At 43.0% G+C, this 21,210-nt stretch overlaps 1 protein-coding gene across 4 annotated transcripts in view; it reads left to right on the top strand.

Moving 5' to 3' along the window:
* Positions 1-21,210, top strand: part of LOC100643727 (protein outspread) — a 212,867-nt gene that overhangs the window by 111,775 nt on the left and 79,882 nt on the right. For all 4 annotated transcript variants that reach the window (XM_012320646.2, XM_012320647.2, XM_012320649.2 and 1 more), the window contains exon 3: positions 8,430-8,495. In XM_012320646.2, the coding sequence (XP_012176036.2) occupies positions 8,430-8,495 (66 nt within the window). The remainder of the gene's footprint in view (positions 1-8,429; positions 8,496-21,210) is intronic.

The following is a 21,210-nucleotide window of genomic DNA, read 5'->3' as shown; positions in this document are numbered from 1 at the left end:
ACATCGACTGAACAAGCAAACACGAGCGTTCACAGAGTACACGGGACATTCGTCGCTGACTTTGCCGGCGACTTTCACTCGACGACGAGAGTCCTCCGGTGCTTTCTCCGATGCACCTGTCTAGCTTTAATTAAATGCGGTCGGACGGTGTTGACTCGATCGGCTCGTTGCATTTCGGATCGATTGCGCGTCGAACGTGACCGCTCGCACCTGTGTGCACAGACCAACGAGATCGAGATCGATTCCACGTAAAGAGCCGCGCGTGTAACGGTAGCCGTTCCCTCCTACGAGAACAAGTAGATCTTTGTCTCCTACATATTTCCCATTCTTCCACGGAGAATTCTTTGGCTGCACGGCGATAATCAAGTAGCAATAGTGATTTATTAATATAGATGACGCCTTTGTTCGTGCACAGGCTTATTATGAAAGTACTGTAGACCGAACACCTGTACACAGCCTCTTCTACGAACGTATTTAATTGCGTGTTATACTGTACGAAATATTTTCAAATGAACTTTTCCATACAGTGGTCCTTTCGTTTGCAAGTTTCAATCGTAAAGAAACATATGGTATTGAGTATGGTAATAAAAATCTGGCCAATTATGTACGGCAAAGTTCATTTGAAAATCGTTGTTTTCAATCTTCACGAAAATCCGCTACCGACTCTAATTTGAGATTTCCATACAACGGTCCTTTCGTTTGCAAGTTTCAATTGTAAAGAATCATATCGTATAGAGTATGGTAATAGAAATCTGACCAATTATGTACGGCAATCTCGAATTAGAGTTCGTAGAGTTCGAATTAGATTTTTCAATCCCGTGAAAATTAAAAACAACGATCTTTGCACGTTCTGTCTGATTCAAGTTTTTTCTTCTTCTGCGAGTATCCTATCGTATCAACGAGAGTTATAAGCGATCGACATTGATGGCGCATAAAACGATCGATGTTCCGATCCGGCGTCACGCGATCGCTATTATATAAAAGCAAAAGCATCGAAAACCTGCACGAGTCGACAGTGTCGTGATGTTGAGACGATTCGCGATACGAGAACGTATCATGACCGGAGTCTGCGTCGATCGTGACGGATTGCACGGATACGATGATCAGTCGCTAGGAAGTGCACGTAAAGCCGTAACGACCGATCTCGTCGTAGATTATTCTATCAAGGGTGCCAGCAGGCATGAACCGATGAAAAAACGCGGTAATGATTAATTAATGGATCGTTGTTGGTCTCGTAGCACGAATCGATACACGTCCGATAGAAGAGACGAGATAACGATTGAGACAAAGACGATTGAGAAGGGAGAGACACGATAGATGCTCGATCGATCGATTTCCGACGCGTACGATGACGGTGGGTGTTTCCAGCCACCGATGGGCCGGCTAGATCGCGCCGCGCGATACATACGGTAAATTGATATATTCGCGCAACAGGAAAACCACGCCGGTAGCCTACATTCTTGATAAGACACCGTGACTAAACGTTGGCCTCGGTGCCCGCTACTCCTTATGGACGGTTAGGTGGTCGAAGATAATCGATAACCAGGAAGTACCCTGGTGAAATTGGAACGTTCTGAATCGGACCAACAGTGGATAACAGATCTGATTCGCAAGGTCGATGAGAACGCCGCGAATCGATTCGTTTTATTCGTGGGTTCAATCATGTGGAAGGACCGTTGTCTCGCTGGAAGGTATCCTTGTCGTACTTTATAGAAATTTATGATACGTGTTCGTAAGAGAGGAATACGCAGGAACAGGCGTTGAATTCAGACGTAATTGAGTGTTCTAGAAGATTTATCAAATTTTATCGTTGTCGAATTGCCACGATTTGCGGATTGCATTGAATTAGAATATTTTTGGAATTCCCAGGGAAAATTAATATTGACTTTTATCGAAACGGAACTGTAATTATTGGATCATGCTCCTGTACCGTTTCAACTTAACGTTGCGAATCTGTGAGAGAACTCGATCGAAGCAGACAAGGTAGCCGGGGTACTGAATTGGCGTGGAAGGGAATGTTGAAATTCCTGCGGCACGACTATCCTCGAGGATCACCGGGAAATAGGATGGACTAGAGTCGTAGTTGTTTGATCAGGGAAATCGCCAGCAGTATCGTTAGGTCACGTTACCGTTGAGGTCAGATTGGTCCCTTCAGCAACCTCGCCCATTCTCAGCTGGTACACGGGAGCTTAAGTGATAGCGGCAGCCTATGCATGGTAGCACGCTACGCTATGACCACGCCACGCGAGAATCGTGAGGTAAACACGGACACGGAGTCGAAGAAGATACAAGCTGATCGGTGACCAGGAAGTCGCACGGGAAGTCGAGACGTTCGGTGCCAAGTTACCATGTCACGAACACCTTCTATGCTTCTTTTAAAAGATCTCTCTTTCCCGATATTCTTCGCGTGATAATTATTAATCTTTGTTAAGAGATGTTTCTTAGAACCTCACGTTATGGAATAACGTCGAGATTCTTTTTTTATCGTCATTTTATTCGTCAAGAATAACGATCGAGATAAAATATTACAACTTTTGCAAACGTTTGTAGTGTTATAATAATGTGTGTACAACAACCATCTCTGTACGTATAGATCTACCAATATATTAAATTAGCCTGAAGTTTTTCTTGAAATTTCCACGAAACTCAAGACTATTGTCGTTATTGGTATTTCAATTTTGTCTTTTTTTTCAGGAATTTATTTTATCGAATATTGTATATACGTTTTAATGATGTTATCCAATAAGATCGCCTCGGTTACACGTACGTCGGTTTCGCGCCAACCATTCCGCTCTAAATCGTGATGGTATCGCTCGACGTTACGTGCATCCTCGCGCTGAACATCAGCGCGCATCAACGCGTGCTCCAACGATAATAAATTCGTCCGCGTTCGTTCTGGAAGCGCGACTCGCCTCCTCGTAGCCGGTGCCCGCTGACTGGACCGCTTTCTAACTTCCGTAATCGATAGATCTGCGGAGGGAACGATCGCGACGCGATAACGCCGCGGAGAACGGCCGGGAACCGGTGATTTCAACGCTCGGTGAGGAAACCTTCCCGGCGAATACTAAATAAGCTCGCGATGCCACCATCCTTTTACTCACTATGCAGATTGTGATGTTGTTTGTATTTTTATCTAGAGCTATTCTTAGGGAATTTTATTTTTTATTAGTCGATTTAATTTACCCAGCCATCCTTATTTTTACTTCTCTCTAACCCTTTTAATTTAATTTCTTCTTTGTCGAAAACCGTTGAAATTGAAAAGCGTCATTCTTTATCGCGTTTTTATCAAAAGAGCTTTGAAATTATGACACAATCATGATGTTATTCATATTTTTCAAATGTTGAAAAGAGTGACAGAAACCCTTGCTTTTCCTTTGGAATTTTGTGCAAAATTCTCAATACTTTAGTCTAGACTTTTTATTACAGCTGTACTTAAGTAATAAAACTTAAAAGCAGCTGTTTACGATTCAATTCGATTAGGTTTGCCCGAGATTTATGACAGTAGGCTTGGCCTCGAAGTGACACATCTGGTCGCTAATAGTAACCACAGTCAGGGGATGGACGTTTTTACCTAACAAGAGGTATGACATAGTCGTATAGCTCTCCTTAAAAGTGGAATTGACCCAAGGAGTACAGAGAGGTACATAGTAAAGTACATAAATTCAGTTCCACTTGGACTGTTGACAATTCGTTATTGAACCTAAGATTATTGTCATTAGCATCTCGAGTATCTAATAATCACGGTTAATTGTCAAATTCTGTAATAGTCATATAATCACCTTGTGAATTTATTATTATATTGATTTAGGGACTGAGTAATCATTGTTATTATAATAGAAGACTTTAGTGAGAACTTATTATTGTGTACTGAGATTGTTTATTGCTGGTGAACTTCATTCTGTAAGAATCATATTGGTACCATTAATCATCATCTATATTGTATAATGAAAAATGGCTAATCCAATTGAAGGTTCGTTAACCCATTAACCTACAACTTACGTTCGAGAATTTTGGGCCGAAAACGTAAACAAGCTCGCACAGTTATCGAGCCATTCGTACGACTTGTGTAGTACGTACTACTGGCTATGCCCGTAATATTTACGTTTGATCCGATCACCTACTACGGGTTATACCCATAGTTGTAGGTTAAGGGGTTAAACGCCCCTAACCCCAATGTTAACTCGACATATATATATTTAATCAAAATCAAATTTAGAGAATTGACGTTGATTGACAACATATTAAATTCTAAAATCTCTCTTCCATGAAACATCTACACTACCTGCATTCGTTTTGTATAATTTCTATGACTAGAAACTTTGGCATACGATGTAGCCAGTTTAGCAACGATTGTGTGTAGTCTCGTGGCATCGTGCAAAATTCAAGTACGTATAGTGTGAGTTTAGTGATCATTAGGTTTAACAGTCGGATGTTTTGGATTAATGCTTTCGCTGTAAGCGTTATAAGCAGTGTAGACGACGCGACGCGTAGTTTCTCAAGAAAATCGTGTCTTCGGTTTTGTCTTAGTCATACGATTTGCATGTAGGAACGTAACGAGATACATGAATCATACTCAAACGTTCTATTGTATTCGTTCTGTGATGTTTTTTATGACTTTGCTATATTTCTCTTATCTGTGCATCGTTGTACACGGTGTGCAGTACGCGGGAAGCTGAAGCTTCTAATTATGCGAAACTTCATTGCTTTCGTGACACGAATCATTATTCAAATCTTACAGGCAGATTTTTGCATCAAAGACTACGTATTATCAACGATATATTTCAATATTCTGAAATTCGCTCTTAACGAGCATGCTATTAATCTCTCGCTTGATAATTTTGAATTATTCAGGATACGGCAGTGTATTATTAGCGGTGATTGTAATTACTTGGACAAAAAAGAAAAAAAGGAGAAGAAAAAGAAGAGGTCTCGAAAAATCGAAATAGTAAATAAAAGATCATAAGACGAAGGATTAAAGTTTGAAGATGATAAAAAATTTGTCAATAATGGTGTGCTCATTCGTAAACGCGTCAGTACGAATCTATATTATGCGAGATAGAGTTGACATAAATTAGAGACGTGTCTAAAAGCGTGTCTAAGCGTTCTCTGGATCGTAGCGATGCGAAATTCCGCGTGTCACCGGTGACAAAGTGGTATGTTCACCTTTTTTATCCAGCTTCCCCCTCGAGGAAGCATCCCGTCCCGGATGATCGACGCGACGCTGGTGTGCCGATGAAACCAGAAGTCCTTGATCCGTGGGCGATGCAAAACGATCGTCGCTGTACCCGGAAGAAGGTGCGGTAGGTCAGCGTTCCGAAGTTGCCTCTGTTGGACCGATCGATACTGTCCATGGATTCATTACCGTTATTTGATAAAAAATTGCACAAGTTTCGGTATTTCAGTGTGCCTGCAGTTACCTATAATCTTAAGAAATATCATTCAACGAAACGTTTCTCTGTTTCTGATTATTTGGAATATTTACTTTTCTTCCAACACGGTAATTTATAATAAATTAATCTGAGTAATTGAAAATTAAGAGATTACCCTGTAGTTTCAGCGAATTAAAGCTAAAAAGTATCATAAACCGTATAATATTTTTGATATTCCAGCGTCTTTTATTCATTCGTATTCGATCGAGCGATTTTCTAGGATCGCGAGATAAGATGCGATCTAGAAATGTTACGAGGCAAATCTCGTTTCCTGTTGTTCTTTATCGCGGTACGTTCGTAGAAACGCATTTGGCGGGACAGATACAAGTGTTAAGAGAATGAGCCCAGGTCGTTATCTCGGTCGTAACTGTTGGAACGTCGGTGATTTTACTCATCGATGATCGAAATGAACAGAACGGGTTGAACCAGAAACAGCCTGGTTGGTGGGCGGTGTTAACGACCGGCTGTTCAAACCAGGAAGATGTGGTAGGTCAGGAATATGCGGGTCCCTCGATGCACGAAATTACGATGCACGCTCGAGAACAGACCTATTTTCTTACACAACGTCGACCGACTTTAATTACCAATCACCTTAACTACTTTTTTCTCTGCTTCTTTGCCACGCTATTCAACGTTTACTAAATACATCCATTGTCTGGAAAGTTAGAATTTTGATCATCTACGGAAACATCGTTGGTATCGAAAGTACCAATTCTTCTTTTTCTTCTTTTCATCCTTAAATATTTAACGCGATCCATCCTACGCAGAATTTAACGAATAATTTAACCTACACACAGTCTACGTCACTATACACCCAAACGGTATAAACCATCGACCTAATCAATTTTAAGGTGAGACCCTACTTTATCTCTTTCTTTCCTCCTTCATCCGAAACAGTTTCTATTTAGAATATAACTACTACCATTATACATTCAAAGGAGTTCGAGCCATCGATCACACTAAATCAGTGCGAGCAACAGGAACACCAATTCCGATTTTAAAATTAACATTAGACCCTACTTCGTCATCCCTTTCCCTTTTTATTCACGAAGCTTCCCCTATTGTCGCGCACATGCACAGTCGCTTGGAAATTTAGAGCGTGTTAGAACTTGGAAAGAAACAACGACTTCCTTAAGCAAAGGAATATTTTCTTTCTAATGTCGCTATTAACACGATTCTGCTACGGCATTCAAATTGCGATGAATATTTTCAAGCGACGCCAGAAGAACGTAGATAGACGCGTTAGAAACTTTCGAGCGAAAGTAACGTAAAAATATGACACTGTAGAAAAATCCGCAGTCTAGCAGTCATAAATCTAAAGCCGCGTTTGCAAACTGTTCCAAAGTATGGCACGGTAGCCGAGCGTGCACCACTGGGAGAGGGATTTTGCGGATTTTCGCACGTTCCCCACGAGGTCTATTGAAGCGAGAAGCCACGGCGCGGAGAAGCGTTGCAGCTCGCTAGCTCGCGAGCGTTCCACGAGGAAGAGATTACGGGCTCGTTCCGTGCTTTCTCTCGCGCCGTCTCAATCCCGCGGCATTGTTCGTCCGCTTCTTCTTCCTCTTCCTTCACGAACAGATCTTCCCACGCACGTGCCGCGGCTCTCGCGTACGAGGCCCGCTGAATAATTACCAGATGAAGATACCGCCGCCTCGTGTAGGCTGAAATCTCGCCTCTCTCTCTCTTTCTCTCTTTTATTCCGTATCCCTCTTCTTATCCTTCTTCTTCTGTTCGTTCTCGGATGGAGGAGGATTTTGCAACGGTACCTAGGCTGCCTGTTTCGACGACAACGACGACGTCGCCGTCCCTTCGCGAATCATCAACCCACGAGAATCGACCCCTCGTGAACTGTAACCGCTTGCAGGGTGCCGGCGAAAACCAGTCACAGTTACGCGGTTAAGTGTCCACCGGATAGCTTCATTCTACGTGCCCACGCTTATCGCTTCGATATCGTTGAGATAGCGCGGTGGGACGCGAAGCTGCGGAAAATGTAGCCCTTAAGATGTAGGTTGTAGCGGCACTCGATACCAAACTATGACCGGACGACGGCAGAGCAGTGGTTAACGCCCAGACCAGGTTCAACTCCTGGCACTGGTAGACCGATTTTTCCTCCACGATTCCTAACTGAGAAGAAGGCAATCCGGATGAAGACAAAAATCATATACCAGCAGCAGCACTATCACCGACCTACTATGCACCTCAAGGTGATCAATGAGCGATCGCAGTGAACTGTTAACGCGATAATCGAAAGTGAAACCGAGCGTCGGTGGAGTGCGAAAATTTTCAAGCGCCTGGACGAACTAGCCGGAGTTGTTGGATTTTTCTGGATCTAATCTCGCTTTAGTTGCGACGAACGAAAGGGACTTCTTGATTACGATCCTTTCGTATTTTCCTTCAATTTGAGAAACGTGGATTGAGAGTGACGCGAAGAACCTGGCAAGTTTACAAACTAGAGGGAAACTCGCGACGAATGACGGACTAAACGCTGTACGGCTTCTTTTCTTAAGCTTCGTTCCTAATTAACGGCCGCGGCGTGCTAATTGTCCAGCTGCCACGTCCAGAGACTTAGAGATTCCTGCATGTAAGTTGGACAAGTCCGACCTTGGTTTCAGCGGAATTCTTTTCACTTGATGCAATAAGCGTTTCCACGAAAACGACCGGGTGTCATCGAAAGTGAATTCTTCGCGTTCTTTGTCCCTTGCTCCGGACTAATCGTTCCTTTTAACACGCTTCCAAGTTTCTAAAACTCTACTTGCGTGGAAGATACACCGTGATGTATAAAATAATCTGAAAAACGATCGATTTTGCAGAATTTTTTGTCATATATTCTTGAAACAATCAAATTTCTGTCCTATATTATTACATAGATGGTACGTAACTCTGCAAAGTTATTAGAAGAATTATTAATTTTGCAGTACTCGTCGTAAATATTTTAAACAAACGTCGCATTTTTGTTCGCGAAATATATCACTGATGAATTCTTTTTAATTTATTTTTCAGAGATGGCAGAGAAGATGGTTCGTTTTGTACGACGATGGAGAGCTGACGTACTCGGTGGACGAGCACGTGAGTATCGTTAAATTATCGTTTAACGCAAATTCTCGATTCGCTACACTCGTTGCAAACGGTCAATCGATGCGTTGTCGAAATCCACTTTGCCACTGACAGATCCGTTTAGCGTCCTGATACGGTTTCATTCAGCGAAAATGATCGTTCCACTAACGAAACGTTCAGCGTACCACTCGAACGCGTTAACAACACGAAACACCGGTCTTTCTTTAACACTCGAACGGTCATAACCGGAATGAACGTTCTCTGCGTTGCTTTATGACGATCATAATGGCTCTTTGTGCTCGATATACGAAGGACGTTCAGATGCGTATCATTCAAAAAGGAATCTCATTGTGCAGCCATGTCGAGAGTGAAAGTCCATTGATTTAGACACTCTTTAAATATTCTTCCCGCTGTTTAACACTCTGTAATTCTTGCAAATTACTATGCGGTCGTCCTTGTGCAAGGATAATGGCCATACTTGGATTAAAGCGAAAAATTCTAATCCATTTTTTTTCTAATCCTTTACTCGTAAGTAAACGAAGCTTCGATTCGAACGAATTATTCTTCTCCAAAATATTTCTGTCCTTCGTTGTGACAATTTGTTTAATTAATTAAATTCCCTCAAAAAACTTCTTTTAATTGCTGAGGAAATGTCCTAAGCTTGATATGCAAAGTCTATTAAATTCCCAAACATAATTTTTACCGTGTATTCGCTGTAAAGGATTTTATTACCGAATTCGATGGAATTGCAAAAGTATTTCGTTCGTTCGACCTAACTAACTGAACGCAATCGAGTTATGAAAAAATGGGAAATGCAAGTCACGGCAATATTATTGCGAATTCTAACGCAAAGAGGCGATATTCCAGAGCGTACAAAGCGGCGCGGCACGAATGGCGGACGGTTATCATCGTTGAGGAATCGTGAACTGTCAGGCTTGGAACATTATGGCAGGCAGTGAATCAAAAGCTGCCCCTTGAAGCGGCTCCCTCGGAGTCTAGGAGCAGCAGAGGTCGGAGTCAATTGTAGTTAGCGGCCGAGCACGGCCATCGTCAGCACCATCAATACCATCGACATCGTCTAGGCCGACGTGGACGCCGGAATAGACGCGAATCTCGCTGCTAGACTCTTCCTCTTTGACGTCGATGACCGTGGTTACGTTGGAAACCGTCAGAATTGATTTAAACCCGGACTGATGGCTGAGTAAAGACCGTAAACTGTGTCTTCCGCGGTTTTCTTTAACGGTATGGACATTGTACTTTACCTGACAGATACGTCGGAAATCTTGTTGCAAATGTTTCTGAATGGCTAAATTGTAAATTTAGACGTGTTCTTACGCGTTCACTGGTCGAGACATATACGTCGATGAAAATTATGGAATTCTAGTATAACATAGCCGGAGATTTTTCTAATCGTCGAATCTAATTTCATCGTCGATCAGGAATTATCAGATATTTTATCAAAGTTTTTCACGAGTCGATCGAGCCGATTTTTTAATATTAATTGTTTCTTGCAAAACACGTATCGATTTAAAAATTTCGCCACTTTGTAATTGTTGCTTTCAAATCAAAGTCGACTGACTGACCAAAAAAGGGAAAATAATAATATCAGCAGCTTTCTACCTGAACCAATCTTATCCCACCTTTCAAGGTCTCCGTCTCGATATTATTTTCCCATACAACGATTGCTGATCTCGATCTAAAAATAAAATTATCATCTCGTGCCGTATTATCGATCTCGACAAAGAGTCCTCGACGAACCGACGTTAAGTATCCTCAACAACATCGATCTTAAGGACTCACGTTACCATATTATGCATTCGATAATGTATTGCCATACAGAGATTGTCACTTTCCTTTGGTCGAAGAGGATCGAACTTTTAACTGGATACCAAGGCGGGCCGTAGTTTATTATCGGCGCCACGACACGCGAAAACGAAATTAAAATAACGACGTTTGATGGGGGATGGCATTACGATACGGTGTTAAAGGATTCGCAATGGCCGATTTGCGCGCGCGCCCGACAACTTGGCCATCACCGAAGCCAGATTAATGGTTCGGTCGCGGGCCTTAAGAGGGCCATTCGTTTCGAGAATAATCTCAGTCGAAAAATGCGAAAAGATAATGCGCTACGTACGGCGAATGCGTGTCTTGTCCCTTTCTCGCCCTGTTCTTCGTGGAGTCGTTCTGGGCGTCCTTGAGATGGAATGTGAAATTGGGCTAACAGGTCGGAATCATCCAGACGTTGCTGGCGCTTTGTACAATGTTGCCAACAACCTTGCTCCGTTTTATTCATAATTTATTTACACAAATTCCAATTATCTTGCTTGTTAAACTTCTTCCTATAAAATTTCTTTTCGAGTAGATTAAAAAATATATTCGTGCTAAGTAGACGATTAGTGGACGGCGGGCTTTGTGTCTAGAACATACGAAAATATATTGTACGTATAAGATGTTCAAAGTACAGCGCTCTTCGAACGTTTCATAGGTAAAACAATCTTCTATGTAGGTTCCATTCTTTTTTATCCACAAAAACGTTAATTTCCATAAACGTCCACGGTCGAACGACAATAAGATTGTAAATATAGAAACTTAACGAAACTTCTGAAACAGGAATATCGAAATCCTCCTTCGTCAAACAAATGTACGCAGAGTCAAGCATACTCGATCACTTGCATCTTGTTCGACCACGTAAATACGAAAACTCCTTTCGCTAAGCCCAGCATCTTCGAAATTCTCTCTCCTCTGTTCCAGGCGAAGTCGCAACCAGCGAATCACCGATCGAAAAAGGTAAACGAGGAATGGTAGCGTCCCGTCGCGAGCATTTATCAAGGTTCTCTGAACGGGACAGGCGTAATCCGTTCGATAGGGTTGGCGCGGGCCTAATAATCGATAGTTAATTGGAATTGGCATTTCTCAAGGGAACTCCTCTCACTACCTGTTCGTTCGTCGAATGGCTGCCGCGTATCTACGCGAAATGGCCACCGGTGGCCAATTATGCAAATCCTCTTACGGGAAAAGGACGAACCGAAGCGCGGGGGATTAGCCGTTTGAATTGGAAACGATTAGCCGCGTTACGCGAGCGATCGATGCGGTTCTCGCAATTATCGCCAGAGCGATTTTTCTGCCCGAAGATCGAAGAAAGAAATTGGATCGGCCGATCCGCCATTAATTACCACGAGTACTTACTTACTCGCGATAAAGCCGCGAGAGCGCGAACGATTCGTTTTCTTCGTCGTTGTCGTTGTTGCGTCTCTTCTTCCTTTTCTCGATCCGTTCGCTTTCTTTCGTCATGGCCGAGGATGGCCTCTCGAGGCGAGCTGATCACTCGCCCCGATTACCAGCTTCTACGCTCCGCTTGATTTACGCGCGCCTAATTAAATGAATTAGCCACTTGACACGGCGTAAATTACGAGTCGATCGTAGCCTCTTTATAATATATTTCGATGGTTCCCGGGATGATCTTACAGAGCGGAACGTTGAAACTCGAAAGTACCACACTCGACGAACACTCTGGCTTGGCTAATGTTTCTTTAGTAGCATTAGCAGAATTTGTAGATCGTAAAGTGTCAATGATCATTCGTAATCTTGATTCGTATTTTGAGAGTGAAACGCAAATAACATTCTAGTACAGAGTTGTGAACGCGCAGTTCACTCGTATATAACAATTTCTTCAAAACCATCACCCTCTTCTAACGTCATCTTGCGAACAAGTTGGTCAGCGGGGTTTACGGTTACTCGCAATTAAACTGTACTGTAATTGGCGCTGGAACACCGTTACGATATTAACGCGACCGGTAGGATAATCGGTAGAATCGTAGGTGGAACAAAGGCGTCGTTAATGGCCGCGTTTTCCCCCGGTTATTATTCTCCACGCTATTACGTGCACGGTTCATTAACATTTATCGACGACGCAACCGTTGCGTCTCGCCTGGTCTGGCCGATGGCTATCGTTTAATTGGGGTCAGCTGATTAACTTGGCGTTTAGGCGAGCGAGTAGTTACGTATACAGAGCCTCACGAGGGGCAAGAATAAAAAGAGAGAAGACGATGGCTGGTTCGCATTGTTTGTTCGATGTCGTTATCGGCCTCGTCATCTCGACGTCGTTCTGGCGTTCTGCAACGTTACCTCATCGACGACACGTTTCCTATTAGTCTCGCGGCCTCAGACGGCTCGATCACGTTAACGACAGCGTGAAAACGATCCATTCGATGAGACTTTTGTTCGACGATTTGCGCCATTAAGCGTTGCCTGGCTGCACCCTTCGTATGGGATGTGCCGCGATCTTGCGCCTCTTCAACCAAGAGGGGCGTTGCTTTGTATTATGACATCGTGATAAAAGGTGGTTTTGGAATTTAAGAGGCTTTGCGGTGTCGGCAGAGCAAGCGCTTGCATTCAGACGTCATTGTGTCGAATCTCTTCGCTTTCTGTAGGGAAAATAATCAGCGTGTCTGTGATTTGAATTTTTTACACATTTTTTTCTTGTATCTAATTATATGCACATATAACGGTGCATCGATACGTTGATCTTGTACTGTCTAGATAATTGCTCAAGGAAACGCTTCGATCCTGTTGATGTTATCTTATTAGATAAGGAGGAACGCGTGGATGAATCTGTAGAAATATATATAGAAATAAGTGCAAGTGTATGTTGATCCAGATCTTCGCTCTAACAGTGTTACATTACCATGGAATGTGATAGGAAGCATGTTGGTACATTTACAGCAAAGGACATTACCAAAAAAATGAACCTTGTTGTGTAACTCTAGCTGAAAGTTACAAGACACAGCAATAAAAATTTACTTATAGCTCTCTGTTTCTAGACCTTGTAACCCAAAACAACATTCATATTCAAGTGCACAATAGTATCAACCTCTCCATTTTTCATTTTTATTTACTTCACTAAATTCTATGTGTCGGGTAATAGGTATACAACAGAAGAATGTAGAGTTTTCCTAGAAGTAATTACTTCAACAGATCCAACATGGAATATTTATTATATGTATAATTAGAGGAAGAATCAGTGAGACAGGATGAGTTCGATGAATCTGTCTTTCAAATCATAGAAACCCAGATGTTTTACGTCGATAGGAAAATCACATACGAACCTTAGTCACCAGCTGTAAACGCCGTAGTATCGTTAATTTCTCAACGCTGTCGACTGTCTACGTCCTTTTCGAAGCGGATAAAGCGAAGCCGCGACGATCGTATTTCGTACGCGTTTTATCGCGCTGAAACGCAGCCATAACGTTAGATTTTTGGGAAAACGGTACCGTTATCATCGCAACGCTGCCGCCGCCGCGTCGATCTTAGGTCAAGCGAAACCGGAAAAGGTGAACGAGCAGGTGCAAACGCAACTTGAATTGCATCGTTAATTTTTTACGTCGTAGAAATGATTGGATAGTTTATGTACGCCGGAGTTTCATACGTCTCAAATTCTAACCAACGTATTCACGGTAAATCTGCTAGCAAATCCACTCGAACGAAAACTTTGGTAAGAAAGCCATACTTTACGATAGAAAATATCGGAAACTTCATGCTCCGCGATAGAAATCTTTAAACTTCGATCCTACGATTATCCAACATCCTCGGAATATTCCCCATTCTTCAATGTACAAAAATATGTTTCCAATGCGAAGCAACGAATTGCCCTATACTCGGATCAATGGCCCATTGCCGATAACGCGCCGAGTATCTACCGGTTTAATACCCCATTCCGGTGGTCTGGTACAGCCCCTAATCCTCCCTTATTCCACGAAGCCCGTTATCGTCCAGCGGAAACTGTCGGCTCGAAGCTGATTCGAAGCGGCGAAGATAACAGAAGCTGGTACCGCTAACGTAGAGACGTGGGCGCGTCCATTACCCAACTCTTCAACCTGTTCGAACCGCAATCAGGCTCACGCGAGACTCTACGTCCGACGATGGCTCGAAACTAGACCGAACCAGCGACGGGAGACTGTAGCTTAACGGGCTGTAGCAACGTTTACTCCCCTCTGTCGTCGGTCTTTGTTGGTCCCTTTAACTCCACGTCTTCCTCCGTTTCTCTTTCGTGTTCGTCCTTCTAGACGCTATGCACGGCCCTCACGGTGAACAGTTAGCCGGAACACGGAAGCTGGCTTTTACGGTTCAATGGAATGCGATCGGAGACCATCGGATCGATTCTGTCGATTCGACGAAATATTCGGCTTGTAGAAGATACTTGTAATGATAGTCGGAGATACGTTGATGTATAATAATACGTTAAACATAAGGTGATAATAGATGGACAACAATTTCTGTTTTATATTATTTTATTGAATTAGGTATGACCCGTTTCGTTCTATCTCCATTATTAATGCGTGCATAATCTAATAATCTAATATAAAATGAAAAACACTGTGCGTCTATTATTTCTTTATAAAACGAAAGAAACTTTTCGGACGACCTAACATTTGGCGTTTAACGATATATTTTTCTAAAGCGAGCATCTCGCGATTTTTTGACTCGTTGGGTCTTAGTTGAAGATAGGCAATTGTTAGACTAATTTTTGTTAGTCTACAAGGCGTTTGGTCGTTAGGAAGATGTATCGTTTATGTATACATTTTAAAAAAGTTAGATTCGTTGTATGTTAATTTGTAGGATTGTTACTTTATAGATCGAAAAGTTTAAGACGCTTAGGATCACTGTTTGCGTGTTTAAACTAACGATTTTAGTTACATAATCCGGCATTAACGTAAGAGAAATTGGAAAACTCGACTGCATTTCTCCTTTAATTCTAATTTGTACGGTAGTAGCGTGGCTGATCGAATTTCCACGGCGAACGAGATTTCTAGAGAAGGTTGCGGGATTTTCACGAAGGGAGAAAAGCTTATTGGCGGAGGTATCGAGAGTGGAAGGCGGACCGGACGAAAGCTGTGGCCACGTAGCGGGGCTGAAACTCATTTCAAAAATTCCTGAGGGAGAAGTATGTAATTATCTGGGAATAATGGACACCCTAGGCGGCCCGGGTATCTTTCGTCCAACCGACTAAACCCATCCGAGGCGCCAGCGGATTTATTGTCCACGTTGACGGCACAGCGACGTATAAATTACAATTTCTTTTTATCCGTATGGTCCTCCGGGCTTGTCGCTGGTCCTAATTCGAATTCTTTCCTCTTTTCAATTTTTTGTACCACGCTAATCTTGCAAGCACTTCTTATCGTTGTTCTCGAAGCTTGAAAACCAATCTGTAACATCCGAGGAAATTGTATTTAGCCATCTACCATTTCTAAGCTGTATAAAACTCGGGTCTTGTCATTTTCTTTCCACCATCTTTCGTTTTTCTGCATTTAATTTAAGATATTTAGTTATTACTTTGTATCAGTTAGAGTAGTAAAGCACGAGGAATTTCAAATATTTCGATGCATCTTGTAAAATGAAAAAAGAAACGATAGACGACGTGGTAAAAAGTTTTATGGAGATCTGGAAATCTATGGTATGCGACACGACAGTCGTCGAACTTCAACTGTGAAATAAAAAGTGCAAAGAAATCGACGACAAATCCAATTTGTGGAAATCCTCGCGATAAATCTTACCTCTCGAATACTACGCTCTTTTTTCTCAGAAGTCACAAACACTTGGAAAGAATCTGCAGAAGAAAGGATCCAAGGAAGAAAGATCCAGAAGGCAGTTGGATCTTTTATCGGTCGTAGTTTTCTTTCTCGAAACGGCCTTTGTCAAATTTTCTGTAGACCCGACCGGTCAGAAGACTGGTCGACCTCTGGTCTTGGCTTTTTCTTCTTCCTTTTCCCGCAGACATCCTGTTGTCGTATTGCTCCCGTCCATTTGTGGCTCGATCCGACGTGGACGAGGCAAGAAACACACCGCGACCGTGGATAAGGGGATCCTCGGGTGGGACAAGGTGTCAGCCAACCGCAATTATCAGTAATGATAGCCTCGTGAGGGCCCGTTCTAGCGGCGACAGTTATTCGCCGCCATATTGATGACCGGTCGCGCATGAACGAATGTACGTGACCCCACGGGATCATTGAATCATACCAGGATCGCCAGTTTTCCGTTACCTCTCCTCGAACGCACAATCACGCAGACACAGCAGATTCTGTTTCCCTGTGCTTGCTGTATCCAGCAAATGGAAAGGAGGGAAAACCTTTTTCGAAGTCGTCGATAGGTCGATGGATGGTTGTCATCCTCGATTTAAAAATACAAAAAAAGTTTTCAAAGACTCGAAGATCCGAGGATTAACAAATTCAAAGCATCGATAGTTTGATGGTTGAGAAGAATTAAAAAATTCAAGGATCCAGGTTTTAAGGATTCGAACATCGAAGAGTTGAATGACTCGCAGGTTTACAGGCTTAGAAAGAGAAAAATTCGACCATCGTTTCCATCTCCGTACGTCCAATCTCCCAAAATCTCAAACCCTCGTGCTACCTTCTGAAAAATTCCAATCTCCTCGCCATCCTATACGTGTAGCGTCTGCTCACGATCCCGTAGCTCTTCTCCGCGAGAGCACGGTCGCGATTATTCTCGCGGTCGTTGGCAGCGGTCGAGGCAGAGAGCAGCTCGCTCGCCAGCCGGCCGCGAGCATCGATGATAATAATTATCGTGTTACGATGGATGACTTTCTCATTCGTCTGCTGGCCGGAGCGTCCGCTTGCACTCTTGGTTGGCTGTCTCGATTGCCCCGCGTGTGTGCACAGAGGAGATATCGGATCGTTTGTCTCGAACTGTCTGCCGCTTCCGTCACTGGGTCTCGCGAGCATGCGCGCGCGCGCACGCTCGGATCAGCGTGCACAGCCACGTATACGTCGTTACTCGAGCGGATTCCTATCAGTGACATGCAAATCGATCTCCCGGCTCGACCTTTGCTACGAAACAGACGTATCTCTGGTAGGCGGTGGTGTATCTACCAGCCACGGCGTACATATTTACGTGGAGCTATCGTTGACTTCGATCTATACCCTTCGGTGGAACGCTCTTCCACCCTTCGAAGCCACGTTTCGCCCGCCACAGCCTTCTTCTAGCTTCTCCTTCGCTTCTCTGTTTCTTTGCCCGTGGTTCGCTGTGTTTTTGTTTCTTGCATGCTTTCGGAGAGCTCCGCCGGTTTTAGGGGTTTCTTTGGTATAGTGGCGATGGCACGTTAAAAGTTTATGCAGATTTTTAAGGCCCTGTGGTTCTGCGTTGAGAGAGTGGATTTCAGGTTTGACACGAACGACGTACGCTTTTGTGCCATAGACGAATTTAGTAGAAATACCGGTTAGAAGCTTGCAACCGCCACGTATTTCGTCAGGCTTAAAATTCTGAAGACAACGTTGATTTACAATTCGATCTCTTCGGAACGCTTTTCAACGAGGAGCCTATCGAAGAAAATCGCTAATTGCTAATTTCACTGCATATAGCGATTGAGGGGACAGGATCGCGGTATCCTGTTTGATGTAAACGAAAAGAGTTCGAAAGTCATTCTGGTTCGAGAAACTCGAAACAAAAATTCGAGAATCAGAAACTCTAATTGTTAAGCCCAACGATCACCGAAAATAACACGTCTCCATCCGACGTTTCTCTAAAATTTCCTGACACCGAAATTGTTAGAATCAAAGAAGCGAAGAACCCCGAAGCGAATTCCCTCGAGCGAATCCTTTCTTCTCTTTATTTCATTGACGAAACGAAATCGGGGGTTCACGAATCGTCGGTTTTGTACCCGTGAAAGAGGACTGTTCACTAGGACAATGAGAGGTTGCTTCTTTCTACGTTGGTTCATCTTCCTTTTGAAAACTGGCCTTCAGCCACTCCAGGGCTTTATTTGCCTGGTGGTCCTGCTCTTTTCTCTCTTTCCTCCCCCTCCTGTCCCTCTTCTCCTTCTTATTCCTCGTCTTCTCTGGTCCAGATGCTGCACGAAATCAGTGAAGTGTTCTTACCGGTGAGAGCTGGCCCCACTGTGGCGCCCAAACGAGTTTTAAATTGCATCGGCCAGGCATTTGAATGCGAAAACACGCGAGGATGCAAAACGGCCCGTCTAAACGCACCTGATTGTCCAGTTCCTCGCTCTAAGTTCTTCACCTCCTCCTTTTCTTACCCTCGAGGCCCCTTTTAGTCGGTCGTATCGCGACTTTCGACCTGAACCACGCTTTGACGATGTTGCTTAATGTTTGCGACCTGGTAACAGGTTCTTGATTAGGATAGAAGTCTCGCGGTATAATCACTGATCGTGTAGGTTTCAATGTGGCGTATGCGAAGACTCAGTCAGAGGAGGCTTGGGGCAGTAGATTGTTTTTATCCTGAGATTCGTGAAATTTTACGTACGTTTACGTCTTAGCGTCTTAAACTTAATTAATTCGGTATATTAAAACTTCCAAACGATATCCGAAACTCTCAGAAAATTATGACGTAGTACTTTGGACTTTCCGATGCGTTGTTGCGATTGCGAATCACTCGTACAATTTATTTTCCACGTCTTCTCCCGCTAATATTATACTAATCCTAATGCTTTCCTCGGAATTACAACGCAACTTATGTACCTATGTATTTCATTTTATTATCATTTTATATATTTCTATATGTTATGCATATACATTCTGCGCTTTCTTTCACCTTTATTATATTAGTTTTATATTATTATTGTGCGTATGCATGCATTGATATCTGACAATATCAGTCTCGAATTAACCACACTTCTTTGCAACACATCTAACCAACGAAAGATTGATACGATGTAATCGTCGAAGTAATTCCAAATTTTTGACCATTACTGTAAATCTATCTACTTTACATCGTTAACTAAAATCATTTTATTTCAATTGACCTAGCGTGTTTGTCGCGAATCTTTCGAAATCACACACACATATATATATATATATGTACGTATATATTGGCCGAAGGCGAGGCAGAACTCGTAAAAAATTGGTCAATGAGGACCATCGTGCGTGGAAGCAGTTCGGCTTTACGCAACGTCGTCGTAACTCAGATTAAGCCGACACGCGCTGCACCCAACCACCTGTCGCATAATTTCCGATCGAAGTGCGCGTTCCTCTGGATCTACGGGGGCCTCGATCGTTTGCCTCTCGACCGGTGAAAATTCGCGGAATCGGTTGATTTACAACGAGCGAAACTACGCCAGGAGCGGCGACGAATTACGAGTCGGGACGGCGGCCGTTCAAAACAGTTGTAGATCTCCGCCATGATAAATCCTGCGTGACGCTTTTATCCCTTTCTCTCTTTGCTTTTTCGATAGTTTGTCGTGGCCTCGTAGTCCTTGAACGTGGAGTTGTTCTTGTTGGGTTTGGTAACTCGCGTTGGATTGGGTGGAGTTTAACGTTGCTACTTCGCATTTGATTTCTTATTTACGCGGTGTAAATTTAATTTTTCTAGGCTTTTCATTGCTTGTAGCACGAGGCTATGCGAGATCTACAAGACTACTATGTTGCAGAATCGAGCGCTAATCCTAGGATTATGCGGCTTAAGATTCTTGGCTTAAGATGTTAGCAGTGTCGGAGTTTATGATTCGAATTCCTTCACACCTACTTTATATCTTTTCAAACATTCCAATTCACTTTCATTACAATGATATCTTACGTTAGGAGAGGAAAGAAGAGAGAAAAAGGTATATATACAAAGGTATAACTTAGGATCGTTCGTAATACGTACAATCCTTGTATCTTCTATCGAGAGATGCTGCGAGTCACTCGTTTAGTAAACGAACCCAAATAACCTATTACCTGTGTTTCAGAGTTCCGCTTCTGTCTCGTTGGCCTTGGTGTTGGAAATTGCGAGCATTAAATAATACACACAATTTACTCAAAATGCCATATTCCATATATTTCGATATATTTCTATATGGGTACAGCTAGAAGCTATTTTGAGATTTGACGTACGCAATTCTTTGCGATACACGTTTCAATTTTGGTTTTGGGGTGTACATATATCTTGCGTATTTGGCGGGTAGGTAATGACTTCAATCCATAGTCCTTAGTCACAGCATGATTCAATAAGTCGACCAAGCTTCATCTTCCTTTTTGTAAAAATAATACACGCTGATCAACTTGCTTTCAAATGGTATCTCTACTCCGTGGTTTATCATATTGACTGAATTTTCCGAACCACGTTTCAGAGAGAAGCAAATAACCAATGTTAAATCATTGGACAAGTTGGAGCTGTCATTTTCTAAGAAATATGTTTAGCCCTTGAGGCGTATGACAACCTGCAGCATAGTTACCAGTAAAAATAATCGAGCCCAATATACATTTCGAAATGTTCGCTCGTTCCATTCCGATGTTTCGTGTATCGTTCGAACGAATGATTCGGCCAATCGGATCGGCCACGCCACGAAAAAATTCAATTTACCAGCTGTCCAGATTGACGAGGATGGGCCGTGTGTTTCCTGCGAATTCTGTACTCTGGGCCGGACCTTCAGATCATCCTAGATAAAAGAGGAGCTCTCTGCTTGGTATAATTTCAGGCTGGGGCCCGCGTTGCGTGAAACGCGCACGTCTTCGAGACCTTCTTGATGTTCCTCGTGCACGTCAGATACGCCCAGCACGAAGAATGGCTCCGGCGAGTTGAAGAGGACCGCCTCGGTCAGAGTCCTCTTTGATTCTATCTGGTCGGGTTTTTTGACGAAAGCGATCCTTTCAGTCCTACACGTTGATCCACCTGTAGGTACGTTTGCTTATATGCACTGTTTAAGGAGTGATCGATGACCCACCGAGGTTACAGCAGAGGATTGCGTGAATCGGTGAGGCATTTGGAAGATACGTTGAAT

The sequence above is a fragment of the Bombus terrestris genome, chromosome 3 (genome assembly GCF_910591885.1).
Source record: "Bombus terrestris chromosome 3, iyBomTerr1.2, whole genome shotgun sequence".
NCBI lineage: Eukaryota > Metazoa > Arthropoda > Insecta > Hymenoptera > Apidae > Bombus > Bombus terrestris.
This window is presented reverse-complemented; position numbering and strand designations above follow the sequence as displayed.